The sequence below is a fragment of the Asterias amurensis genome, chromosome 14 (assembly GCF_032118995.1).
Source record: "Asterias amurensis chromosome 14, ASM3211899v1".
NCBI classification, from domain to species: domain Eukaryota; kingdom Metazoa; phylum Echinodermata; class Asteroidea; order Forcipulatida; family Asteriidae; genus Asterias; species Asterias amurensis.
Genome location: NC_092661.1, coordinates 931,265 through 957,087, shown reverse-complemented (window position 1 = coordinate 957,087; position 25,823 = coordinate 931,265). Strand labels below are relative to the sequence as shown.

The 25,823-nt window shown below is 37.5% G+C and overlaps 1 protein-coding gene, 1 non-coding gene and 1 pseudogene across 3 annotated transcripts; 2 read left to right on the top strand and 1 right to left on the bottom strand.

Annotated features, from left to right (window-relative positions):
• Positions 1 to 7,074: 7,074 nt before the first annotated feature.
• On the top strand, positions 7,075 to 11,467 carry LOC139947051 (beta-1,3-galactosyltransferase 1-like; annotated as a pseudogene).
• Positions 11,468 to 13,330: 1,863 nt separating this feature from the next.
• On the top strand, positions 13,331 to 25,362 carry LOC139947230 (cysteine and histidine-rich domain-containing protein 1-like). Of its 2 annotated transcripts, XM_071945106.1 has the most exons (10): positions 13,331 to 13,545; positions 14,740 to 14,846; positions 16,122 to 16,199; positions 16,423 to 16,487; positions 17,906 to 18,003; positions 18,949 to 19,010; positions 19,341 to 19,411; positions 19,798 to 19,929; positions 20,423 to 20,585; positions 22,049 to 25,362. In XM_071945106.1, exons 1-10 carry the CDS (start codon positions 13,467 to 13,469, stop codon positions 22,196 to 22,198), a joined length of 1,005 nt encoding a protein of 334 aa, XP_071801207.1. In that variant the 5' UTR covers positions 13,331 to 13,466; the 3' UTR covers positions 22,199 to 25,362. The 2 variants fall into 2 exon arrangements, with proteins under 2 accessions (XP_071801207.1, XP_071801208.1); XM_071945107.1 differs by lacking the exon at positions 16,122 to 16,199.
• Positions 25,229 to 25,301, bottom strand: Trnar-acg (transfer RNA arginine (anticodon ACG)). The gene has a single exon. It is a non-coding gene; the product is annotated as a tRNA-Arg (tRNA).
• Positions 25,363 to 25,823: the final 461 nt, after the last annotated feature.

Sequence of the window (25,823 nt, the reverse complement as noted above, 5' to 3'; positions counted from 1 at the left end):
AAAATTACCCAAAGTTGAGGGCTCCACTGTGTAAAAACAAAATAGTGGACCTACCTCTCAGCTGGATATGATAAATATGCATCCTTAATCTTTCCAAAAATGCGTTTGACAAAAGTACAGTGTATTGCGAATGGAAGATTCCATTATTTCAAAAAGGGGTGTTTTTAGGAAAAGTCAATTTGGGAATTACAGGGGGTTGCTAAAATTGTCAGAAGTCCCAAAGTGGCATATTTAGGAAAGTTTTGCTTCCAGGCATAAAAGATAAGATACTGGTCTGTAAGAATTTCAAAAAAAAAGTTTTGGTATTTGTTGTACTGGGGAGCAGTGCTGCCATAAACTTCGTCCTTTTTTGGAAAAAAATGTGTTTATTTTCAAATTGTGTAACAAAAAAATATGAATTTTTTTTTAATGGATTTTGTTTACTCTTTGCACATATTAATTCCTTCAACCAAAGTGTAAAAAGAAAGCATAGTTTTTGCATTGCACTTTGGTTGCCATGACAACGGTTAAAAATAAGAAATCTGCCATATTTCACCTAATTTAGCTCCTTTCTGAAAATTACCCAAAGTTGAAGGCTTCACTGTGTAAATACCACATTATTACCTGCCTTTCAACTGAATATGGTAAATATACACCCTTGGTCTTTCCAAAAGTGCACCTGACACAGGTTCAGTCAATTGTGAATGGAATAATCCATTTTTTCCAAAAAGGGGTGTTTTGAACAAAGTTCAATTTGGGAAATAAAGGGGGTTGCTAAGTTTGTCAGAAGTCCGAAAGTAGCATATTTAGGAAAGTTGGGCTACCAGGCTTGAAAGATAAGATACTGGTCTGTAGAAATTTCAAAAAAAAAAAAGGTATTTGTTGATCTGGGGAGCAGTGTTGTCAGAAGCTTCATGCTTTTTGGCGATTGTATAGATTTAAGTTGTAAAATAATGCTCTTTTTATGACTTTCTACATGCTTAACAATGATGAAGACTGACAAAATATCAGGACAAAATATAATAAAGCATCTCATGACAACATAACTCCCAGTTGCATAAACAGGCATCACATAATTAAAAAAGAAAGTTATTGTATTTTTTAAACTGTGGAGCAGTGTTGCCAGAACTTCATGCCTTTAAAAACAAAAAAAAGGGTGTATTTTGCAAATTTCATAATCATATGAAAACATAATGCTCTCTAATTACTTTTTACACGCTGAACAATGATGTTGATTGAAAAAAAAAAAACAGGCACACGATAGAGCAAAGCAACTTACAAGTATAAAAATATAACTCTCAATTGTATAAACATGCATCACAAAGAGATTCTGTGGTATGTTTGTGGTCATTTACGTTTGGCTATAGCAGCTATACAATCTTAAACAAAATGTTCAATTTTCTTGACAAAATGGACGTTCACAGCTCTTCGTTTGAACATCAAAAATGTATAACACGTCCTTAACACTGCACAGAGGCATCACATAATCAGTGACTGCGTGTACAATTAATGGTTACGTAAATCAATTAATTTCCAAGTTCCCTAATGGAACATAGCCGGATAACACTATTACCAGCCGAATTAGCTTGGGGTGAGTCTTCGAACTATACATTGTATACAGTTATATTTTTTATACTTGTAAAGCTGCGTTTTTTTGTTTTTTTTTTCAATCAACATCATTGTTCAGCATGTAAGAAATGCCAATAAAGAGAATTAATTTGTTTTTTTTTTTCAAATTTTACCATGTTGAGGCAGTGTCACTTCATGATGCAGTTGCCTATTTGTGCTCCCCAGACATGAAAGCACAAATAATCGCCCAATCACAACCGAAATGGCAAATATTCCCTAAAGGTGACTGAAGACAGCACAAACTTTCCTATTATTAATGATGTGCAATGAAAATTTTAAAAAGGGACTTTCAATAAAGGAGGCGCTTTGTAATGCATACTGATCTATTTAAAACTCGGGTTAAGACACATTTGTTCAATCAATGTTATCACAGTTAATTTATTCTTTTTCGCCTTTTCAAGTTATTTCATTCTCTTTCTAAGCGCATAGGGACCTCACGGTGATATGCGCTATATAAGTACTGTCTATTATTATTATTATTATTGTCAACAAAATTTGATATGCTTGGGGGCTGGGCATGCAGGGGAGGGGGGGGGGGTAGTATAAAATTTAAAACTTAGGTCATTAAAAATATCAATGTTGATCAATGTTGGGTAGTCCACAAGGCTACAGGGTGCTCATGAAAGGTGCCGGATTGATGGAAGACTTAAAAGTATTATTTTATTAATGTTATTTATTCAATCTAAAGAAAACAAGTTAAAAATTCATTTTTTTTTAGGTAGTACTGTTACAACAGGATACAATTGCCAAAGTTTTTCTCAAAAGTTTTTCTCAAAATGGAAGGACCAATGTTGGCTCGAAATACAACCGAAAGGAAAACATTCTGAGACCCCTGGCAAATTGTCATTTTGAGGGCCAAAAATAGGGTAAAAATGTTGATTTTGCAAATTTCTAAAAACATGCGCTAATGATGTTCTAAAAATAGCATTCGGGTAAAAGTTAAAGCAATAATTTGTTTGTCTCAAGTTAAGCATAGGACGACTCAATGTATTGATATGAAAGGTTTTCTGAAAAAAAAGAATGCACATTGGCTGGGTGGATTTGCAAATATATGCTAAAATACAGTTTTTTAGACCCCTAAATTGGCAAGAAATAGCCAAAACACAAATGAGCTGTTACCATGGCAACGGGCTATATAGTGATTTCAAAAGTTTAGTTTGTTTGAATGTACCTCAAGTCCCTTCCATCAATAAGGTTTAAAAAAAAAAAAAAAAAAAAAAATCCTGATATTTTTTCCTAATAATAATGTAAAATTTTTTGCCATTGGTTAATGGGTTTTTGCCCTCCCAAAGTGCTGACTTTCCGGCAAAACTCTGTTCGCGCACTTAAAATACCAAAACATTTTATTGCATTTTTATGTAGGTTGGTACCTTATCTTCCAACTATAAAAGTGTCATAATCAACAAAGTGCCACTTTCGGACTTATGGCCCCATTCGATACCCCTATTTTTCGCTAAAAGAAAATATGACAAAAACACCCCTATTTGAAATAGTGGTTTGATCCAAAGTTGATCGCACACTTAATTTTTAAAAACATTTTCTGAAAGAGTAAACAAGGTTGTGCAACATGTGTGAAAGAAAAACTTCAACGTTTTCCCCTTAAGACGTACCAGTGCTTTCAATTTACCTATATTTTTACTCTTAAAAAAGATAAAAACTTGGAAAATTTGCTGAAAATCTTATTTTGGACGTAACCATGGCAACCAATGTCTGATATAACTTTTTTTCCGATTTTTGTGTATTGTGTACCCATACCTACTCACACATGGAGTTTTGCCAAAATCCATTTTTTGAAGTCTGCCATCATTTTAAAAATATCTTTGATTTTTACAGCAACCCAGTCTTAATAATGCTCCAAACATGAATAATTCACAAATACAAACTAAGGTGAAAATTTTAATAATATTAAAAGCATATCAATCTGAAAAGTACAAATCAGTACTTGCAGTAAATGTCAAACAGCAGTGCAAGATGAAATTTGAATTAACTCCAGTTTGTAGAACGGAGACCTAATTATAATTTTCGTTCATTTTTTTCATCATGACATCATTAGATGTTAGGTCACGCGAATTCAATGCTTATAGGTAACCAAAGATTATCTCCTGCACCATGTGTCATCGAGTCGTAATGTTTGCTCTTTCTTGTAGCTCTTTGGTCGGACACTTTCCCTGCATGTGTTTCAGTAAAAACAAATTCCTACGATATGGGCCAAGAGCTAAGCTATTTCTTTATCCCTTACGTTTGCCGACATCTTGTTCAAAGATAATTTCGACAAGCGTAATTACACCGACCGAATTCAAAACTTAAGGAGTCTCGAAACGGTCTGAATTGTGCCACTGCATGCTATTTCCTCACTCAAAACGCATGAAAACGGCTTTGAATGTACCCATCATTTCTCATACATACAGCTTTTGGAATCGGCTCGGAAATGCGCCCACCGTTTTCCATACTTATGGTATAAAAGCGTTTGGGATAAGCACGAACTATAGCTTATCCATGCTTACTAACAATGCCTCGAACATTTCTGGAAACAGTTTTCTGATATGCATCCACTTTGTTATTCAGTGTTGAAAATCGCTGGAAATGTGCGCCGGTGTCGCATGCAATTATGTCCTCTATAATGCAATATATCCGGAGAATAATGTCCGCCGGACGGTTTTGCATAATGCAATCGTGTCCGCCCGGACGCTGCTGCATAATGCAATTGTGTCCGCCCGGACACATTTGCATATGCAGTTGTGTCCGCCTCCTTGCAAAACCGTCCTTGCAGTAAATTAAAGGCCCTTGGTCGACGGAACACGTTTGCCATTTTAAAAACTAAGTGCATCTCATGAATGACAAGGGAAATGTTCGACCGTTGGGTATTCGCTGCAATCATAAAATACGTGATTATGCTGCATATTATTCGTTTGTAGGTTCAGTGCATGCACGCTCGCTTACGCGCGCACATTAGTCATGTACATGTCCACCGGACGGTTTTTGCATAGCCCCGGACACGATTGCATATGCAAAAGTATCCTGAGCGGACAGTATTGCATGGCGGACACAATTGCATCTGACACCGGCCGCTTCATATAATGTTTGAGCAGCACTTAAAACATGAAATCAAATAAGTTGTTTTGCGCTGATGACCTGTCCCCTATACAGCTTGTCAATATTACAATGGTCGCTTAGAAACGCAACATGTTTTTTGTTCTTTATTCGTCTTTTGTCGAAAGAACCATAAACCCGAAGATACCTTTGTAGAAAAGGAGTAAATGAACATGAGTTTAAGATGTGGTGCGCAACCCTGGTAGAGGGAAACCACAAAACAATCACGTAGGGTCTGAACAACCAATCTATACGATGCAAGGCTTCGTCCCTAGATTTTAACTGGAGTCCACATCAGTAAAGGTCACATGGTAAAATGTGCACTTTAGTTTTTACTGGTGAATTATTCATGTTTGGAGCATAATTAAGTAATCAAGGGTTCCAACAGCCGGTGTGGATGTTTTGTTGTTGTCATTTAGGAGCTAGCAACTATTAGTTAAAATGTTTTGCAAAGGCTTTTAGTTTGAAATGTACACTTTTTGATGCTTTATTACACATTGAGAAAACGTTTTAATTTTGATTTCTTTACAATTTAACGATATAGTAACAATACTCTTTTCATTATTTTTTATTTTTTTCTTCTCCTTTAAATAGCTTCGTTTTTAGTCTGTTTTCAAGGCGTTTTCAACCAACATTTCTTTCCGTTTAGTTAGTCTCTTCTTCAGTCGTCATTATTCATCAGTTCACATTTCCTCAACCACAAAAGCTATTTTGACAATCTATACATCATATTATGAAAGGGCCTTACGTACTTCACAAAAATGGGTATGTTAGTGACCTTCTCTTGACCTTTTGACCTTTAAGCATTTTACAGGCACTTCCGGTTCAAAAAGGTCAAAAGGTCAAAAGGTCAAGAGAAGGTCACTAACTGTTGGCTACTGTTCGGCTACTGTTCGGCTACTGTTGGGTCAGTGTTTGAATCACTATTTTAAAGCTTTTAGGTTGAAATGTACACTTTTTGATGCTTAACCATAAAATTATTTCAAATCGAGAAAACTGTTTGGTTTTGATTACTTTGCAATTTGACGAGCTATCAACAACACTTTTTTCATTGATTCAAACACTGACCCAACAGTAGCCGAACAGTAGCCAACAGTTAGTGACCTTCTCTTGACTTTTGACCTTTTGACCTTTTTGAACCGGAAGTGCCTGTAAAATGCTTTGAAAAGGCACTATTTAAAGGCTTTTAGGTTGAAATGTACACTTTTTGATGCTTTACCATAAAAAAATTATGCACATCGAGAGAACTGTTTGGTTTTGATTTCTTTGCAACTTGACGAGCTATTAACAACACTTTTTTCATTGATTCAAACACTGACCCAACAATAGCCGAACACCTATAGTGTTTGTTTCTACAAACACTATATCTAGTTTTCTTTCATTATTATCTCGCAACTTCGATGACCGATTGAGCTCAAATTTTCACAGGTTTGTTATTTTATGCATATGTTGAGATACACCAACTGTGAAGGCTAGTCTTTGACAATTACCAATAGTGTACACTGCCTTTAAGTAAAAGAAATTGGTCTCTCAAAGGTGAAGGGTTTTCTATCTCAAAGTCAGGCTGCTTTTAAATGTCTTTTAGCGATTATCAAAGTAAAACAACACGAAACAACTTTGTTTTTGTCTAAACACTGTAATCGAGTATTTAAATTGTGGGCGGTCGCGTTGTCTTTACTTTTTGGGTGAACATTTTTAAAGTTTACTACGTTAACAAGATAATTTATCATAGAAACAAGGGGAAACAAATTACACGAACATAGAATTCAAAGAATATACAAAATTGCTGAAACTCGTTTTTCAAAAACCTCTATCACGAAAACACGGAATTCAAAGATACAGCAACTCGGTAAGACGGAATTCAAAGATGTGACATCCGCCTCGGAAAGACGACATTTCGAGTTATCACATCTCGGAAAGTCATCCTCTTTTAGGATGTCGTCATCCCGAGATAAATAAGGGAGCTTTATTATCTAATTCGTTGGCTTAAAGGCAGTGGACACTATTGGTAATTACTCAAAATAATTATTAGCATCAAACCTTTCTTGGTGACGAGTAATGGGGAGAGGTTGATGGTATAAAACATTGTGAGAAACGGCTCCCTCTGAAGTGCCATAGTTTTCGAGAAAGAAGTAATTTTCCACGAACTTGATTTCGAGACCTCAAGTTTAGAACTTGTGGTCTCGAAATCAACCATATAAACGCACGCAACTTCGTGTGACCATGGAGGTAGAAATGTCTACCTCCATAGTGTGACACAGGTGTTTTTTCTTTCATTATTATCTCGCAACTTCGACCACCGATTGAGCTCAAATTTTTACAGGTTTGTTATTTTATGCATATGTTAAAATATACTAAGTGGGAAGACTGGTCTTTGACCGCTATAATTTGTTTTCAATGCCACTTTCCTCATTCTTATTAAACCTGAAAGAGAATACATTTTTGTATAATGACATTACGTTCGGTGAACACCGATCTTCTACAACGTGGACAGTAAATGGATATAACGGGCTGTCTACACGCTCTGCTGCTGCTCAGAGCTGCTTTCTCATGCATATTCAAATAACGCGCTCGTGCTTGACCCAACGAAAATACATTTCGTTTTCGACGACGGATTTGTTCTGCGATGCGACGACGTTGTCGTAGAACTTGGGGGACGACCGTCCTCTCAAAGCCGACGCATGTGCAGATGGCGCCAAATGTCTATCATTACAGACATTCACACTCACAGAACCATCCTTCGTCCAAAAGGTGAACTCCCTATTACATTGGAAGAGAACAATGACACGTAATAGTGGTCTTTCACCTAGCCCACAATCGCATTAGTCCCTGGTTATCTGCCGGTGTTGTACCCTTTGGAGATCTCAACTCCTTGAGAAGAGTAAGAAGCTTTCGTTGATTACTGAACCATATCGTTTGTGCTACCAGAAGCACTTTGAAGTTACTTTCCCACCATTGCGAGTAGGACAGGATACGTGTGTGGCCGCCTTGTATAAAGAGGAACCATGGAGTCCAGGCTGCTGCTAGCAGGGAGACCCACACGGGGACTCCGGTCCTCTTGGCGTAAGCATGGGACCACTACCCTGAAAACCGGCAATCTCTTCAAAGCTTCAAAGCAAAGAGTGACAAGGTGCTATTTCCTTCTCATTATTTACGGACTTTTTATGGCAATCTTATCACTTGTGACGCTGTACCCAAACGTTGTTGTTGTTACCACATCTACATATGAGCTGACGAATAGTAGTATAAATACTATGGGAATACTAGTAGGAGTTAACACTACTTCAAAGTCTCCATTACATGCTACCACAACGCTACGTGCTGTCGCCGATAACGCCACTCTCGTAAAGATAAACACAACTCCAATTGTTTCGAGTCCGAAAGTTATAAACCCTCATCCTTTCCGATTCATAATCGCAAATGAAGACGCTTGCTCCGGGGAGAACTCTGATGTGTTCTTAGCGGTGTTGGTGAAGTGCCGGGTAGGGGAGACTTTCGATCGGAACAAATTCGACGAACCTGGGGCGGTGTTCAGGTGGTGCTCGGTCGAAAGATTCGAACAATGTTCTTAACGGGTAAGACGAATGAACATCCAAAGGACAAACTTTTAAAGCTGAAGATGAGACATATCATGGATATAATACAGGAGGACTTTATGGACTCGTACTTCAACTTGGAACATACAAGACTCTAATGGGAAGGAGGTGGCTTGTCAACCTTCTGCCGGCCTAGCAAGTTACGCTGTGAGTATAGACGCTGATATGATGTTAAACCCCCGGAATCTTATCTTGAGGTTGGAGACATCTCCAAGGAAACTATCTCCGAGGGGAATCGGAGGGAAAATGTCCCCCCGATTCGGGGTAGGTCCTCAAGTGGTTCATCCCGAAGCAGATGTACCCTAAGAAAGTTTACCCACCTTTCTTAAACGGGGGCTGTTATGTCGTGTCGACTGATGTAGCAATGCGACTGTATAAAACATCGTTCAAGGTGCCATTTTTCAAGCTGGATGACGTTTATATGGGAATTGGTTATGGCCGCCATGGATTCTCTGCAAAATTCTCAGGTTTGTACCAACAGTATACTTCGGTTGAGATTGGGTTGAAACGAGGGATTGCTGTGGGGGCGTCCCATGTCAAGTCGATCAACAAGCAGTACTTGGCTTTGTGGGAAACGATTGTTGGATCTGAGATTAAAAAGGACAAGGAACATAAGCGGAATGAGAAGGAAGAAGACAGTGGCAAGAAAGAAAATGAGAAAATTGAGACAGAAAGAGACACAAGAGACGAAAGACTGATGACCCACGGATGACCGTGATCTTGGTTACTGTGTGTTACTTCTTCTTCGCTCTGCCTGCCGTGTAGCGAGAGCCAAGGCTCCGGGTGAACCTTGTCGTTTCTGCTGCGTTTCTGGTAATCACAACTATTTTGCTGAAGGGATCGCTTGAAAACTGAGGCTGGAAAACAGACTGAACAATTTGAAAAGTTTCCGTATCCCACCACTATTTTATTCGTTATGAAATAATGAAATGAAAATTCCTTTTTGTAAATGGTGGCAGGATACGGAAAGTTTTCAGAAAAATTAATTCACAAACATTTCTTAAAGAAATTGAAATTGAAAAAGAAATTGAACTACAAAGTTTTTTTTACGTTTTTTTTTTACTGGTATTTAATAATGTAGGGTAGCGTATCTGGGCCTTTTCGAAGCTATGGCTTCGGCTTGTGCTCCAACTTATAAAATGCTCCGTCAGATATTATCTAAAACGTGCGCTCTTGGTATGAAGCTTCAAACAGGCGAACGGGAATAGTCTATGGCTCGGTGCCCAAGCCCCAAGCCGTTGTTTCGAAAATGCCTTATTATTATCATTGCACACGTTTAGTAAATTTTGTCAAAGACCAGTATTCTCACTAAGTGTATCCATATATCATGCATAAAATAACAAACCTGTGAAAACTTGGACTCAATTTGGTCATCGAAGTTGCAAGAGAATAATGAAAGAACAAACATCCCTGTTGCAAAACTGTGTGTGAATTCAGACGCAAATAAAATTATTAACAGCTCTCCATTGCTCGTTTCCAAGTAATTTGTTTATGTCAACAACTGATTTGAGTGATTACCAACTATTCTTATAGAGTATCACGTGATCATACACTGCATGATCGAAATTACTCGATTATTGGTTAGTCATTACACGACCAGTACTTTTAACATAATTACATTTAATGTAAACTATTTCGGGATCTATTGGATTTTATGACAGTTATAACACTTTTTTATTGAGCCAATTTTAAATGTAAGTACTATGTAATTTATGACCGAATATTTAAAATAAATCTTATATCTTTCCCCTAAACTCAAAGTATAGATACCGCTAATGTAACGTCATTTCCTCAAAAGCAAACCTACATTTCCTTTTCATGGTATTTCTGATTGACATTTTCACTGACAAAAAAATGTGATTAATTATAGGCGTTTTGTGCTGATTATGCAGGGGGGAATGGTCTTTAAAGCCTGGTTGTTGAGAATACAAAAGGTCAGCTACTTTGTGAAGAAGTATCCACCCATGGTCGTTTTGTAGTGAAGCATTTCATCAAGGATATCCTTTTGTATTCTTGCAAAGTTTTATTCATGTTAGATTTGGGGGGGGGGGGGTTCTCGATCAGTGTCTTAAAGAAAATCTGTGATCTTCACGATTTTTGATTCTTACCAATTCTCTAACGTTCCTTTAAATATTTGAGATTTGAATTCGAGACCTCAGCTGAGGTTTCGAAATCAAGGGATCTGAAAGCAGAAATGACAATGGTGCCTATTTCTTCCATTATTCTTTTTCCACTTCGACGACCAACAATTTTTGACAGATTGAGCTCAAATTTTCACAGGTTGGTTATTTTATGCATATTATGTTGAGATACACCAATAGAGGAGACTGGTCTTTGACAATATTACCAGAGGTGTAATGTGACTAATGCAAATAAAGACACTGTGAGGTATAACCCTTTTCTTAAAGACAGTGGACACTATTGGTAATTGTCAAAGACCAGTCTTCTCACTTGGTGTATCTCAACATATTATACATAAAATAACCAACCTGTGAAAATTTGAGCTCAATCTGTCGTCGAAGTTGCGAGATAATAATGAAAGAAAAAACACCCTTACCACACGAAGTTGGCAAGATGCTTTCAGATGCTTGATTTTGAGACCTCCAATTCTAAACTTGAGGTCTCGAAATTAAATTCGTGTAAAATTACTTCTTTCTCGAAAACTACACCACTTCTACCAACCTCTCCTAGCTATTACTCGTTACCAAGTAAGGTTTTATACTAATAATTTGTTTGAGTAATTACCAATTTGTTATAATAAGTCAATGTTGGTCATAATGAGATTATTATTATAGTTGTGAGATATATTATCTCGATTCTTAGTACAAAATATCGTTTAATGATGTGTTTTATGGATTTGTCGTCGGCTATCGAGTATTAATGGTTAGTTTTGTACGCTCGTTGTAAAAGTGCATGTTGTAATAATTATTATTTGATTGACAACAATTGTCTTGAAATAGGAAAATTATTAAGATATTGTTATATCGTTCAAGGAAACATTTATTTTTAGTGTGGCCGGCTCCGACACAATGTGACATTAGTATGTATATAATGATCTTTAAATCGTATTTTAGAGCTTAATATTTTAAAACGTTTGTCTAACATGATCTCAATATTATGTACATGAACATTGTTATGAACATTAAACAAAATAGAAAATATAAATAAAACAATCTCACAATAACAGTCACTGTAAATAATAAAAAGAACAAAGCTGTGTCGATGACTGATTATGAATTATCACGTACGGTATAATAAGGTATTCACATACGGTGTTGAGCTCAAGTTAATTTCACCACACGGGATCGGATCAGGGCACAATTTCATAAAGCTGCTAAGCACGAAAATTTGCTGAGCATGACATTTCTTCCTTGATAAAAGCAGGATTACCAACCAAATTTCCATTTGTTGCATATTGCTTGTTACTGGTATTCAGCTGTGTTTGCTTGACCTGAAAATCACGTAGAAATTTTGCTGTTTTTATTATGGCAACAATTTCATGCTAAGCACATTTTGGGGTTCGAACATAAAATTAGAACTGCCCATAGCTACCGGGCAACCTAGGTAGTCTAGTTGGTAAGACACTGCTCTAGAATTGCAAGGGTCGTGGGTTCGAATCGCGGCCGAGTATGCCTGTGATACATTTTCAACGGGACTGTCGGGAAAGGACTAAGTAAACCTATATAGCCCTGGCGGCCTTACACTTTCGTATTGCGCTACAGTCTGTGCGAGTCCTATATAGGGCTAACCGTATTAAACACACATCGGTGTAGGGCCTATGGGTAAAAACCAAAACCGTTTGCTATGAAATGCATATGGTTAGAAAGATGTTTTAAAAGTAGAATATTAATGATCCACACAAGTATCACTAAAAATTGCACGGTTTTCATTTTACGTCGCAAACTTACACAGTCGGCCATTTATGGGAGTCGAAGTTTTGACTCCCATAAATGGCCGACCGTGTTTGTCGACGAGGTAAAACGAAAACCACGCAATTTCGAGGCATACTTGTGTAGATCATTGTATTCTGCTTTAACAACATCTTTCTAACCATATCGGTTTATAACAAACGGTTACAGGACGCTTTTCAAAGACCAACTCGACCGATCCAAGGCAACGTGTTTCTTTAAAGTCTCACCAAGAAAATAAATTTTGAAAAATGGCCCAGCCGTTTGTCTCTTCCTTCCCTTTTTTAAAGTATAATTTCTTGTTAATATCCTGTCGTGTACAGCATGTTTCATTTTGCATTGTGAGTTTGAACAGTAGAAAAACATAAACAAATTGAATTATTTTTAAAGAACGGCGGCCATCTTGAAAATAAAAAATAAAAAGCCCCTCTCTTTTTTGTTTTAACCCGGAGGCTAAACATGTTTTTTGTTTTCACTCAGACATATTGACTGATTGAACTTGATCAAACATGATGAATGACTTACTGCTGAGTGCAGGAATTGTCAAACGGGGTGTGTGTCCTATGGTGTGTCTATGCATGCAGCGTTTTCAATTAGAGGCTAGTTTATCTTGCATAATTAGAAAAGGTCTATGTATAGTATATCATTTTGTAAATTGCACGGTTTTGGTTTTACCTCACCGATAAACACGGTCGGCCATTTATGGGAGTCAAAACTTTGACTCCCATAAATGGCCGACCGTGTAAGTTTGCGACGTAAAATGAAAACCGTGCAATTTTTAGTGATACTTGTGTGGATCATTATATTCTACTTTTAAAACATCTTTCTAACCATATGCATTTCATAACAAACGGTTTCAAACGCTTTTCATAGACCAACTCGTCCGATCCAAGGCAAAGTGTTCCTTTAAAATAATATCCGTTTTTCCGTTTACAAACAAAAAATCATTACCACCCCCCCCCCCCCCCCTAAAAAAACAAAGAGCAGTGATCTCGCTCCTCACCGCCAGGATTGCCCATCTCACCGCGCGGCGGCAGACCAATAACGACTTGTCCGCAAGTCTAACTGATACCAGAAACTAATTTATCTTGAACAAATGGTGGCGCCCTATTACACCAGACGTGCGGCCTTCGATTCGAGTAACTGCTCCGATCGTTGTATTAAATTACGATTTCTGGAAAATTCTCTCACAAATTTTCCGATTAATAAAGACATAGAAGATAAGTTACTGCTGAAGAGTTGAGTTGTCACCATTGATTTCGGAATGGCGTCTGGTGAAGTCGAAACACACTGCTACAATAAAGGTTGTGGGAAGAAGTTTCTCCCGTCAGAAAATGGACCAGGTAGGTTACTAATTGTAATAATACTATATTTACTATAGCTATTATTACTAATAATATTAATAAATACTAGGTACACAGGTATCGCTTTACCCTTTTTACATTCTTACAGGTTTTTTTAAAGGCAGTGGACACTATTCATATTGTTAATTAATTACTCAAGATAATTATTAGCATAAAACCTTACTTGGTAAACGAGTATTGACTATTAATTGGGGAGAGGTTGATAAAACTCAAAAAGTGAGAAAACGGCTCCTCTTTGAATTTGATTTGAAGTAACGTAGTTTTCGAGAAAGAAGTAATTTTCCACGAATTTGATTTAGATTAGAGACCTTAGAATTAGATTTTGAGGTCTACTTATAATAATGTTTTTATCAATATTGTGTAATTTTTAATTTTATATATTGTTATATTTATATTCATATTTAAATTTATATTTATATTTTTACATAGTTTTTAACGATTCCTGTAAGTGGCGGCTTTCCGCTGTTGGATGTCAATAATTAAATAAAAAAATATAATAATATAAAGGTCTGGAAATCAAGTAGCATCTGAAAGAACACAACTTCGTGTGACAAGGTTGTTTTTTCTTTCATTGTCTCGCAACTTCGACGACCAATTGAGTTAAAATTTTCACAGGTTTGTTATTGTATGCATATGTTGGGATACCAAGTGAGAAGACTGTTTTGTTAAGTTTTAACAATTACCAGTAGTGTCCAGTGTCTTTAAATTAGAATCTCGCCAAAATTAGGCTCTATTTTATGTAAAGGAAAAGTTTCCGTATGGCGCCACCACTTTTTCATTCAATATGAAATAATATAGTATCTAATTTACCTCAATAAGATATCCCTTTTTGTAAAAATGAGGGAAAAAGTGGTGGCGCCATACCAAAATTTATCCTATTTAAACTGTGTGTTCTTTGATTTGAATGAACTCGCAGTCAAAATGTATGCGATTGCAAGGCAAGGGCCAAGGCCTAACAAGGCAAGGGGTCCAGAAAACGCAGCAAACAGCCATAGGAAAAACGAACAGTGTGCCCGTGTGCAAGTTGCACTCTGTTTTTGCTGGCCATGTGCGTACCTACCCGAACCTCATAGTTATTGTTGCACTTTGTTTTTGTGAAATGGCTTAAAGTTAATAATTATTAATAATATTATTTAATATTCAATAATAAATTGTTTGTCGATTATTTTTCAGAGGCGTGTATACACCATCCTGGGGAGCCAGTCTTTCATGACGCCTACAAGGGCTGGTCCTGCTGTAAAAAAAGAACCACGGATTTCACTGAGTTTCTAAATATGCGGGTATGGAGCCTCAAAACATAAAATACAAATCACTTTATTTGAATTTGGCCTTTAATCATGTAAATTGGCCCAATACTCCCCAGTCTTGGCCCAATACGTAAGTGCTTGATACTTGATAGTGTACTACGCTCAGTTGTAAAGCGCCAAAGCACCAAAGCGGGCCCTCTAACAGTATGATTTAACCAACTTGACTTGTGAGCTTGAGATCTAGACTAGTCTGGCGAGATGCTTGCCAGTCAAGCTGGTTAAATTATACTGTAAGAGGGCGTGCTTTACAACTGAGCGTAAAACACTATCCAATATCGAGCACTTATGTCTTGGGCTAATACTAAGGGACCCCCGGCTGAAGTAATCTCAGCTCCAGCTTTTTACTCGCACCGTTACATAATTCTAACTGCACCTGACACAGTATTCCTGTTGTCTCAAGCCAACCCATGCGCACACATGCAATGCGTACATCTTCAATCATTGGAAGGCTGCACTATAAATGAAGAACTAAAAGCAGAAAAATTTGCTTAAAGTATTCCTAAGCATAATATTTCATTAGGGATTATTAAATTAAATTCAATTCAATTCAATTCAATTCAATTCAACGAACATTTATTTCCACAAAGGGTTATCACTTCATAAGAAAACAAAACAATAGATACAATAAAACTAATACGTGGAGGCATTACCCAGGAAGCCAAAGCTTATAAACGGAATGCCTTAAACAAAAAATAGACTTATGTAAACAATAAAGAACAAGCAAAAAAATACAAAAGACAAAACAAAACAAAACAATGAAACAAAAAACAGACAAACAAACGGAGTGGACATAAACTGTAGTAGACATCAGACTGACTTATGCAACATTAGGACACGGTTAATAAAAGATGCCATCAGCTTGTGCTTTCACCATAGATTTGAAGTCTTACAAAATGTATATCTTTCATTTACATTTAGTAAACACAGGAAGGTTATATACCCTTGGTTTTCGTGTGCTCTTACGGTGAAATGGAAAGTCGGCAGTAAGCACAAAATTAGCCGTTAAGCAGCTCTATGAAAGTGGGGCCATGCTACGCATCTAGACACCTTTTGCTTAGCAAAGCAATTTTTAACTAAAATTTATGCTACTGAGTGTATTGCAACATCATGACATTCATGACTTGTCCACAAGTCTATGTTAAAATTAACAGGTGTTTACGAAACTTATGGTTTACCAAGAAACATTATTTTGTTAAAAGGAAGTTATGAATTAAAGGTGAAAATGTATGGCTGTCTTTTGTCTTGCAGGGCTGTACCAAGGGACTTCATAGCAATGAAAAACCAGCAGAAAAACCCAAACCTCAGGTCTCCAATAAAACAAATCAGGTGAAAATTTGTGTGTTCAAATTTACTTCTCAATTGTGGTTATCCAACCATTTATTATAACCATCCTCCTCCCTTCAAAATCCAACTTCACGTTTTGTTTGATTTTGTTGGACTGAGGACTGCATGCACTTTGAAATCCTGTATGTAGAACTATAAAAACGCATTATTATTATTATTTTTATTTATTTACTGGCCTTGATTTTTTCATCTTCTCTACTTACAGGACGTGGTTCATGTTGAACCACCTAAGCAACGTCAGCCGATTGAGCCACCCACCAAAAGACCAAGGTATGGTCAGCATTTTCTTGTATTAATTGATTCAGAAAGTTTCACAACTTTATGTTTTATTTATGTATTTAAAGGCAGTGGACACTATTGGTAATTACTCAAAATAATTATAAGCATAAAACCTTACTTGGTAATGAGTAATGGGGAGAGGTTGATAGTATAAAACATTGTGAGAAACGGCTCCCTTTGAAGTGACATAGTTTTCGAGAAAGAAGTAACTGTCCACGAATTTGATTTCAAGACCTCAGAATTAGATTTTGAGGTCTCGAAGTCAAGCATTTGAAAGCACCCAACTTCGTGTGACAAGGGTGTTTTTTCCTTTCATAGTTATCTTGCAGCTTCGTCCACCAATTGAGCTCAACATTTCACAGGTTTGTTGTGTTATGCATTAGTTGAGATACACCAAGTGAGAAGACTGGTGTTTGACAAATACCAATAGTGTCCAGTGTCTTTAATTCTTTGGAGACAATTAGAAACAGAGTCAAGCCCACTTTGTGTATGAAGGTACACACAAGTGAAGCTTGGGTATGACAAGTTTGAAAAGCAGCATATAGTGTAACCACACATTTTAAATCGGAAGTCGGAAGGGGGGGGGGGGGCAAGCAGGCGCAAAGGCCGAATAGGGGGTAGAGGGTATTAAAGGAACACGTTGCCTTGGATCGGTCGAGTTGGTCTTTGAAAAGCGTTTGTAACCGTTTTTTATAAAATACATATGGGTAGAAAGATGTTGTAAAAGTAGAATACAATGATCCACACAAACATGCCTCGAAATTGCGTGGTTTTCCTTTTACATCGTCGACTAACACGTCGGCCATTTATGGGGGTCAAAATTTTGACCCCCATAAATGGCCGACCATGTTAGTTCGCACAGTAGAAGGAAAACCACGCAATTTCGAGGCAAACTTGTGTGGATCATTGTATTATACTTTTAAAACATCTTTCCAACCATATGCATTTTATAAAAAATGGTTACAAACGCTTTTGTTTTGACCAACTCGTCCGATCCAAGGCAACGTGTTCCTTTAAATGTATTGAATCATTCATTTAAGCATGTTTAAAATGTTTAAAGGTGGGCAACAGGGCAGTAGGTTCTCAACAGTGAGGCACCCCCCCCCCCATCCCATAGGAGCGCCTAATTACACCCAACGAGCAGGTCAAAGTGCTCAGTATTTTTTCCTGTAATGTATGCTGAGCCAAAGTGTGATACCTATTCCTTTAGCACTATTGCACCATGTAAAGATTTACAAACCCGTCTGTTCAAGCGCCTTGAATACCTTGTTAGTAGGTGCGCTTTATAAGACTTTTATTATTATTATTACATCTTTGTAAAGCATAGTATCATTGAAAACCCAAAACATCTAGTGTTTGTAATTTTACCAATGTCTAGTTTTTTAGTTGGTATTCTTAATCTTCGACAGTGAATCTGATCCTGTAGTTCGGTTACCAGTCACTGTTGGATCATCACTAAAATCAGCATTAGAGAATCTTACTATAACCCCATCTCAGGACCAAAATGGTAAGAAGTCACAAAGATTTATAATAAAAAGATTGGATTTGAGGCATTGCATGGTGAGGTATCAAAATAAATTTGGTTTTCGGTAACACCATGTGTGTATCTACTTGCCAGGTAGAGTTCTGTCTTTCTATACTCTACTACCGTGGAGTAGATTTATCGGATTGTTCGGGAGACTTCTCAGTTCTGAAAAGAACTGTCCTGCTTTTTAATTACAACCTGGGCGGAAGGTAGAAAACTGGCAGGGACTACTACTTTAGCTTTTAGTAGATCGTTGTTACCTTCACTACTTCGGAGCGACTTCTTAATTGGTCTCAATATTTCGACTAGCTTGCTCTAGTCATCATCAGGAGACTTTCTACTCTGTCAATTTATCCGCGGTAGTAGAATATACCGCAAGACAGTTCTCTAAAGAACAAGACACTTCTCTGAAGAACAAAACCTACCTGTAGGTCACTCAATAAGCCATTTTGTGAGCTAGCTTTGTCAAAAGTTGCACCGTATATTTGAATTCCTCAGTCTGTAGAGACAGTTGCTATCGGTGGTTTGGAGCAAGCTTTTTTGTATTTATAACAACCTCTAGATGAGAAAATCCTGGTATGAAGTCACAAAGATTTATAATAATCATAAAAGCCCCACTGTATGCCAATTCATTAAGCCATTTTGCGAGCAAGCTTTGTCACAAGTTACTATGTAAATTTGAACTCCTTAAGGCCGAGTCACAATGCAGCGATATCGAAAACGATAACGATCACAACGCAAATATAATGCATTCTATTGGTTGAATGAGAGTGTGCGTATTCTGCGTGGAGCAATTCAACCAATAGAATGCATTCTCTTTGCGTCGTGATCGTTATCGTTTTCGTTAACGCTGCAGTGGGACCTCAGCCCATAGTCTGAAGAGACCGTTAGAGACAATCAGTAAAACCTGTTATTTTTATTCCTAAGATGAACAAGTCAGTAATGAAGTCACAGAGGGAACACAATGCAAGAATCGAGGCTGTCAAAAGGTAAGTACTATGTAAAGACTGTTTTTTGTATATATACATGTATGAAGCTCAACTAACATTATGCAGGCCCGATACTTCAAGAGGAGGCGTTGCCTCAATGCCTCCTGGTCATTGCCTTGGTACCCTTATAGAGGTGCCCTTTACCAAGGAGAAAATGCCTTGGTGCCCTTGCCCTTTATCTGATTGTGTTCATGGGGATCTGTACACCCTCATTGGCAAAGGTGTGTGTGACAGAGGAGTGCGCTATATAAGACGCTATTATTATTATTATTTTTATACTCCTTTATAAAATAATTGAGTCTTTTTCTATTTCTTGTTCACTACATGTAGTCGTACATGGGAGAACAGTCGGATTATGAGAAGTGCCAGTTTCACCCAGGCCAGGCAGTGTTCCATGAAGGGTTGGTTTCATTCTTTCTTGTTTTGTTACTTTCTTTTAAAGCCCCCAAGGAAACACTGCTTGTTACACGTCGAAGACGATTTGGTTCTCATTCATATCATTTGGTTTTCGCCCTTACACCGATGCGCAGCGCTTTTTAAGTCCTGTACAAATTTTAAAAACAGGCGTGTTACTCAGGTTGGATTCAAACCCACAACCTTTGCATTGCTAGAGCAGATGTCTTACAAATTGTGACAACTGAGCTCGCCCAGGAACTATATGAATCCAATGTTTTTTAAGCGAGAACCGCAACGATTTTATAGGTGTTAATTTTCTCATTGATGTTTAACTCTTAAGAACTGCGTCATACTGTTGAGATAACTCAGAAGTTCGACTTATCTTTCGTAGAATGAAGTTCTGGTCTTGTTGTGAGAGGCGGACTTCAGATTTCACCAACTTCCTTGAGCAAGAAGGTTGCACAACCGGTGCCCACTTATGGCTCGTAAAAGAAGATGACACAAAGAAACTAGTCGATTGCAGGTTGGTGTGATTTGTTTGCTGAACAAATTTGTTTGTGCTAAGCAATTTTTTGTGCTTACAGGAATTAAGAAAAGAGACCCTGATTACTCGACCACAGCCGATTTTACAAAGCCTGTATGTAAGCGCACAAAAACTTGCTTAGCACAGAATAGTATTTGGTTACCAGTCAAACCAAAATTTAAGTTGGCATTGTTGAGGCTGATGCCCCACTCAATTTTTGCTCAGCAAAGAAATTTGCGAAGCAGAAATTTCTGCCCAACAGCTTTATGAAATTATGCCAGAGCCAAACATTTGAGGATTTTGTCCCGAGACCAGGGCCCAGAGCACAGAAAACTCTTTCTTAGTAAAATTTGGTTACCGGCCAAATTGCCGTATGTTTACCATTGCTGTGATTGGTACCCTGCTAATTTCTTGCTCAGCAAAGAAATTTTCTGCTAAACAGGTTTATGAAATTGGGCACAGTTACATACGTAAATATTTCTATCATGTCTAGGTACGATTGGCATCAGACCACCTCCCACGTCGTGCTTTCCGTCTATTGCAAACTCTCCCAGCCAGACGTCTCGTTCATAGAAACAAACCGAGTCTTATTGAATGTTGATATCACCTTCAATCAGAGCAAGAACAAATTCAAGAAAACTTTCCTTCTGGAAGGGGTAAGTAAGACGCCCTTCTTACAGACAGTGGACACTATTGGTAATTGTCAAAGACCAGTCTTCTCATTTGGTGTATCTCAACATATGCATGAAATAACAAACCTGTAAAAATTGGAGCTCAATCGGTCATCGAAGTTGTGAGATAATAATGAAAGAAAAAACACCCTTGTCACATGAAGTTGTATGCTTTCAGATGCTTGATTTCGAGACCTCAAATTCCAAATCTGAGGTCTCGAAATCAAATTCGTGGAAAATTACTTCTTTTCTCGAAAACTACGTCACTTCAGAGGGAGCTGTTTCTCACAGTTTTTTATATTATCAACCTCTCCCCATTACTTGTAATCAAGAAAGGTTTTATGCTAATAACTATTTTGAGTAATTACCAATAGTGTCCACTGCCTTTAAATAACAAGTTTACATCATACTCTGTGTTTGTACAAATTTTGTTTGGACAAACATAAAGAAGTTGTGTAAAACCTGCTTTTGTTTACACCCGGAACATTTGTTAAAATATATTTATATGAACAGTCTATCCAGAAGAGAGATATGTTTGATTAGCTCTTGAATTTATTGTATTATAGCTCTACAGAATTGTATCGAGCACAGTGATTTGTGATAGAAGACGATTTCATTTGATAGGAGACCGCCAACATGGAGCTAGATAGCTCAGTTTATAGAGTGCCAACACTTTTAATTGGAGGTTTGTTAATTCGAATCCCGCTGTAGTGAGTTTTTAAATGTTTATCCCCAAAACCTTGTATTGTATATCAAACTAGTAGGGGAGATGGCCTTAGCTTGACTCTGCCTTTAAAGGAATACATTGCCTTGGATCGGACGAGTTGGTCTTTGAAAACCGTTTTGTGACCGTTTGTTATAAAATGCATATGGTTAGAAAGATGTAAAAGTAGAATACAATGATCCACACAAACTTGCCTCGAAATTGCACGGTTTTCTTTTTACCCTGTCGACTAACACGGTCGGCCATTTATGGGAGTCAAAAATTTGACTCCCATAAATGGCCGACCGTGATAGTTTGCTGGGACTACTACTTAAAGGAACACGTTGCCTTGGATTGGGCGAGTTGGTCTATAAAAATCGTTTGAAATCGTTTGTTATGAAATGCATTGGTTAGAAAGATGTTGTAAAAGTAGAATATAATGATCCACACAGGTATCACTCAAAATTGCAGTTTTCCTTTTACGTCGTGAACTATCATGGTCGGCCGGTTAGTCGATGAAGTAAAAAGAAAACCATGCAATTTCGAGGCATATTTGCGTAGACCATTGTGTTCTACTTTTACAACATCTTTCTACCGATATGCATTTTATAACAAACGGTTACAAACCGCTTTTCAAAGACCAACTCGACCGATCCAAGGCAACGTGTACCTTTAAAGTCAGTACACACATCAAAGAAAAAAATCCAGATTTTCAGTTTTGTTCTTTTTCTCCTTGTCTATGTAGGTGATAGACCCGACCAAGAGCTCCATGACAATGCTTGGAAGCAAATGTGAAATCAAACTAAAGAAAGGGGAGGCTTGCTCCTGGAGGAAATTCGAGCTCCCCCTGAAGACGAGTAAAGCAGAGAGTCAAGAGAATAATGTCGATCATTGACGAAGACGATGCCTATGTACAGATTTAAAGACAAGAATGCACAATAATAATAGGAGCGGCGGGCCAAAGTTAAACTAGTTTCAACCAACGCAAGTGCAAAATAAATCAGGAACTTTTCTTAAGAAATCGCCCGACATCACCATGCCAGGACTGCCATTTCAAGGTGAGGGCTAGCTTAACCAGCCCTTATTGCTTCGTTTGAAAGGCAAGGGGCACAAAGGCATTTTATCCTTGGTAAAGGGCACCATATGAGGGCACCGCAACCGTCTTTGTTGCTTCGTGAAGTATCAGGCCTGGCTTAACTGATTTGGGCTGTTGAGCCAAATCTACTGTCATCAGGGGCACGTTGTTATCTACATGTTCTCTTGGACTGAAACAGTGTAACCCCCTTTCGCAGATGAATTCGGTGATGTCTTAAAGAAACATGTTGCCTTGGATCGGACGAGTTGGTTGTTGAAAAGCATTTGAAACCGTTTGTTATGAAATGCATTGTGGTTAGATGGTTAATTTTAAAAAAATATAATGATCTACACAAATTTACTTCGAAACTGCATTGTTTTCCTTTTACTTTCCGAACAAACCTGTCAGCCATTTATTGGAGTCAAAAATTTGACTCCCATAAATGGCCGACCATGTTTAGTCGACGAGGTAAAATGAAAACCACGCAATTTTGAGGCATATCTGTGTAGATCATTGTATTCTACTTATACAAGATCTTTCTAACCATACATTTTATATCAAACGGTTTATAGACCAACTCGTCCGATCCAAGGCAACGTGTTCCAAAGTTATACCTTGCTTTAATTCTAGTTGGTAAAAGTTCACAGTGTTCTATGTATTGAGAAATAATAGCTTCAAAATTATGGTTTCAAAAAGGGATTTGTGTTGCTTCTCATTTGGCAAAAAGATATTGTGGGAACGAATATTTAAGAGACGAATGATTTCGTCTTTATTCGTCTTTGATTCGTCTTTATTCGCTTTATTATAAGGACGAATACTTAAGATTAATATATTGAATGTTTATCTTATTACCGAAAGAATTGTCTTTTGACAAAACTTTAAGATGTCAATAAGCCGGTTATTAGACTCAGTTGAACTGTGTTTTGTTTAAAGGGGAGGTTCACCTTTGGTAATTATTCCAAATATCAATGACCATAAAAAGTTACGTACTTGGTAAAAAAACACTGGTGAGCGTCAAAACATTGTTAGCAACGCCCCTCTTTGAAGTATAGGCCTATAGTTTAAATGGAGGTAATATTTACTTACAAATTTGATTCTTAGAAAGACTTCAGGTCCGAGGCATCTGAAATTACACAATTCTATGCAACAGTGTTTTCTCCTTTGTTATTTTCTGCAACTTCAATGACTGATTGAGCCCAAATTTTCACATGTTTTTATTGCCATTATTTTTGCAATACAGACCATTTAACGTTGGTGCAATTTATTTGATCCCTTGTTGCGTCAGAAACAGTATTTATATGTGTAATAACCGAGAAAGGGCAACATGATAAACACGGTCTACAGCATACAAGTGGCAATTCGATACAACTTTTGAGGGCACAAAATCTGGATGGACAGTTAGTTTTTAAGTGGAGATTAAAAAAGCAATGCATGAAAACTAAGAGTAAAATTATGTTAATCCTGTATTATGTATAGAAGAATTTTCTTCTTAAAGCCCCTTACCAAAAGTGGCTTTTAGCCTTGTTTTGGGTAAACTTGGATTATAAAAATATATCGAAAATACTTATTTAATCACGCACGCACACAATCGTGCTGTGAAGCAGTGTGAGAGCACAGGGTAGAACAAAATGTGATTTAATATCAGTAGAAATAGCTGATGATAACTGTGTGTAATTGTAGTCATGGTAGTAATCTACTCCTAGAACTGTAGCGGAACAAACCTCGTAGTTCTAGGAGTAGGGGCCTAGTAGTAGCAGTAATCCATACTTTTGAAGGCACTAGACACTATTGGTAATTACTCATAAGAATTGTTTGCATAAAGACTTTTATGGTAACAAGCAATGGAGAGCTGAGCTGTTGATAGTATAATAATACAAAGCATTGTGAGAAACTTCTCCCTCTAAAGTTAAGAGTTTTTGAGAAAGCAGTATCAATTTCTCACTAAAATACTTGAATTGAATTATTCTGATGGGAAACAGTGTTTATTTCTTCTATTATTATTCTCTCGCAACCTGTTGGCCAATTGAGTTCAAATTTTCACAAGTTTGTTGTTTTATGCATAAAATTACTAATTAGTTGTGATACTCCAATCCACTGTCATGCATGTGAGAAGACTGGTCTTTGTAAAATACCAATCAGAAAGGTGTCCAGTGCCTTTATTAAACTTTTGTCTTTTCAGTCCATTATTTTATTTTCTGGGAAAACAATGACCAGTTCAGAAACAAATTAATTGGATGTAGTTTCTTTAAAAAATATGTTTTTAAGAAAGACTGCGCCGAAGTGTCAAAATACTGCCACCGCGACTGTTGTACATGGCCGTACATGCATGGTACCATTACGTCCCGTAGTACTCCTCTAGAACCATGGAGGTCCAGAACTTACTCCTAGAACTATGGAGTAAAAAGTGAGAGGTTTCGTTCCGCTATCGTCTACGAAACGAGCGAGACGATAGCGGAACGAAACCTCACCATTCATACTATAGTTCTACGAGTATCCAGAACTGAGGTTCCTTCCGCTGTCGTACGATGGCAGAACGAACCTCTCATAGTTCTAGGAGAACGTGGATGTCAAATGACATTTCACGAGCAAACTGTAACTAGATTTCAGGAGAAATTACGTCTTTTTGAGCTTGAGTAGAGCGGAAGAAAACAAAACAAACACCACCTGTTTTCAGAAATCCAAAACAGGAAGTGAAGTTATATGCGACCACAAGAGGGCGCTGTTGTTAAGAAAAGAAGCTTATATCTGTTGTCTTAAATAGCTTCTGAGACTCAATTAATTATTTTTTGAAAAGCCCGTGCTAGCTCTTCGAAAAATAAAAAAAATAAAAAATAAAAAATAACACCATTTCGACCTTGCCAGGACTCGAACCTGGAATCCCCTGATTCGTAGTCAGATGCCTTATCCATTGGGCCACAAGGCCTAGGTGTTAGATGGCCTTAGTTCTTAGAATCTATTCATTTCTAAACTTCTCCTAACAAGTCCTAACACTTCCTAACCCTATTATGGTGGACAATAAACTTGAGTAAGTCTTTTCTTATTTTTAAGACGCGTGACGCTATTGTCTACTGACCATTATACATTGGTTGAGCAGTACACGACGTGAACAACTTTAGTGTTGGTTAGAAGGGGGCGCGTTTTCTTGATGGAATTGGGCCGGGTTCACACACACTTATTAATTTTGTTTTTATCATTGAAATGGGTTGGGGGGGGGTTCTTATTGAATTTGGCCAGCTTGGGCCGGGTTCACATCCTCTCGTATTCTATTTTAATCATTGATATGGGTTGGGGGGGGGGGGTCCTTGTTGGAATTTGGCCAGCTTGGGCAGGGTCGGGTTCACACACACTCATTATTTGAAGTGGGGTTGGGGGGGGGGGGTTCTTGTGGAATTGGGCCAGGTTGGACATGGGTTCACACACTCGTATTTTTTTTAATCATTGAAGT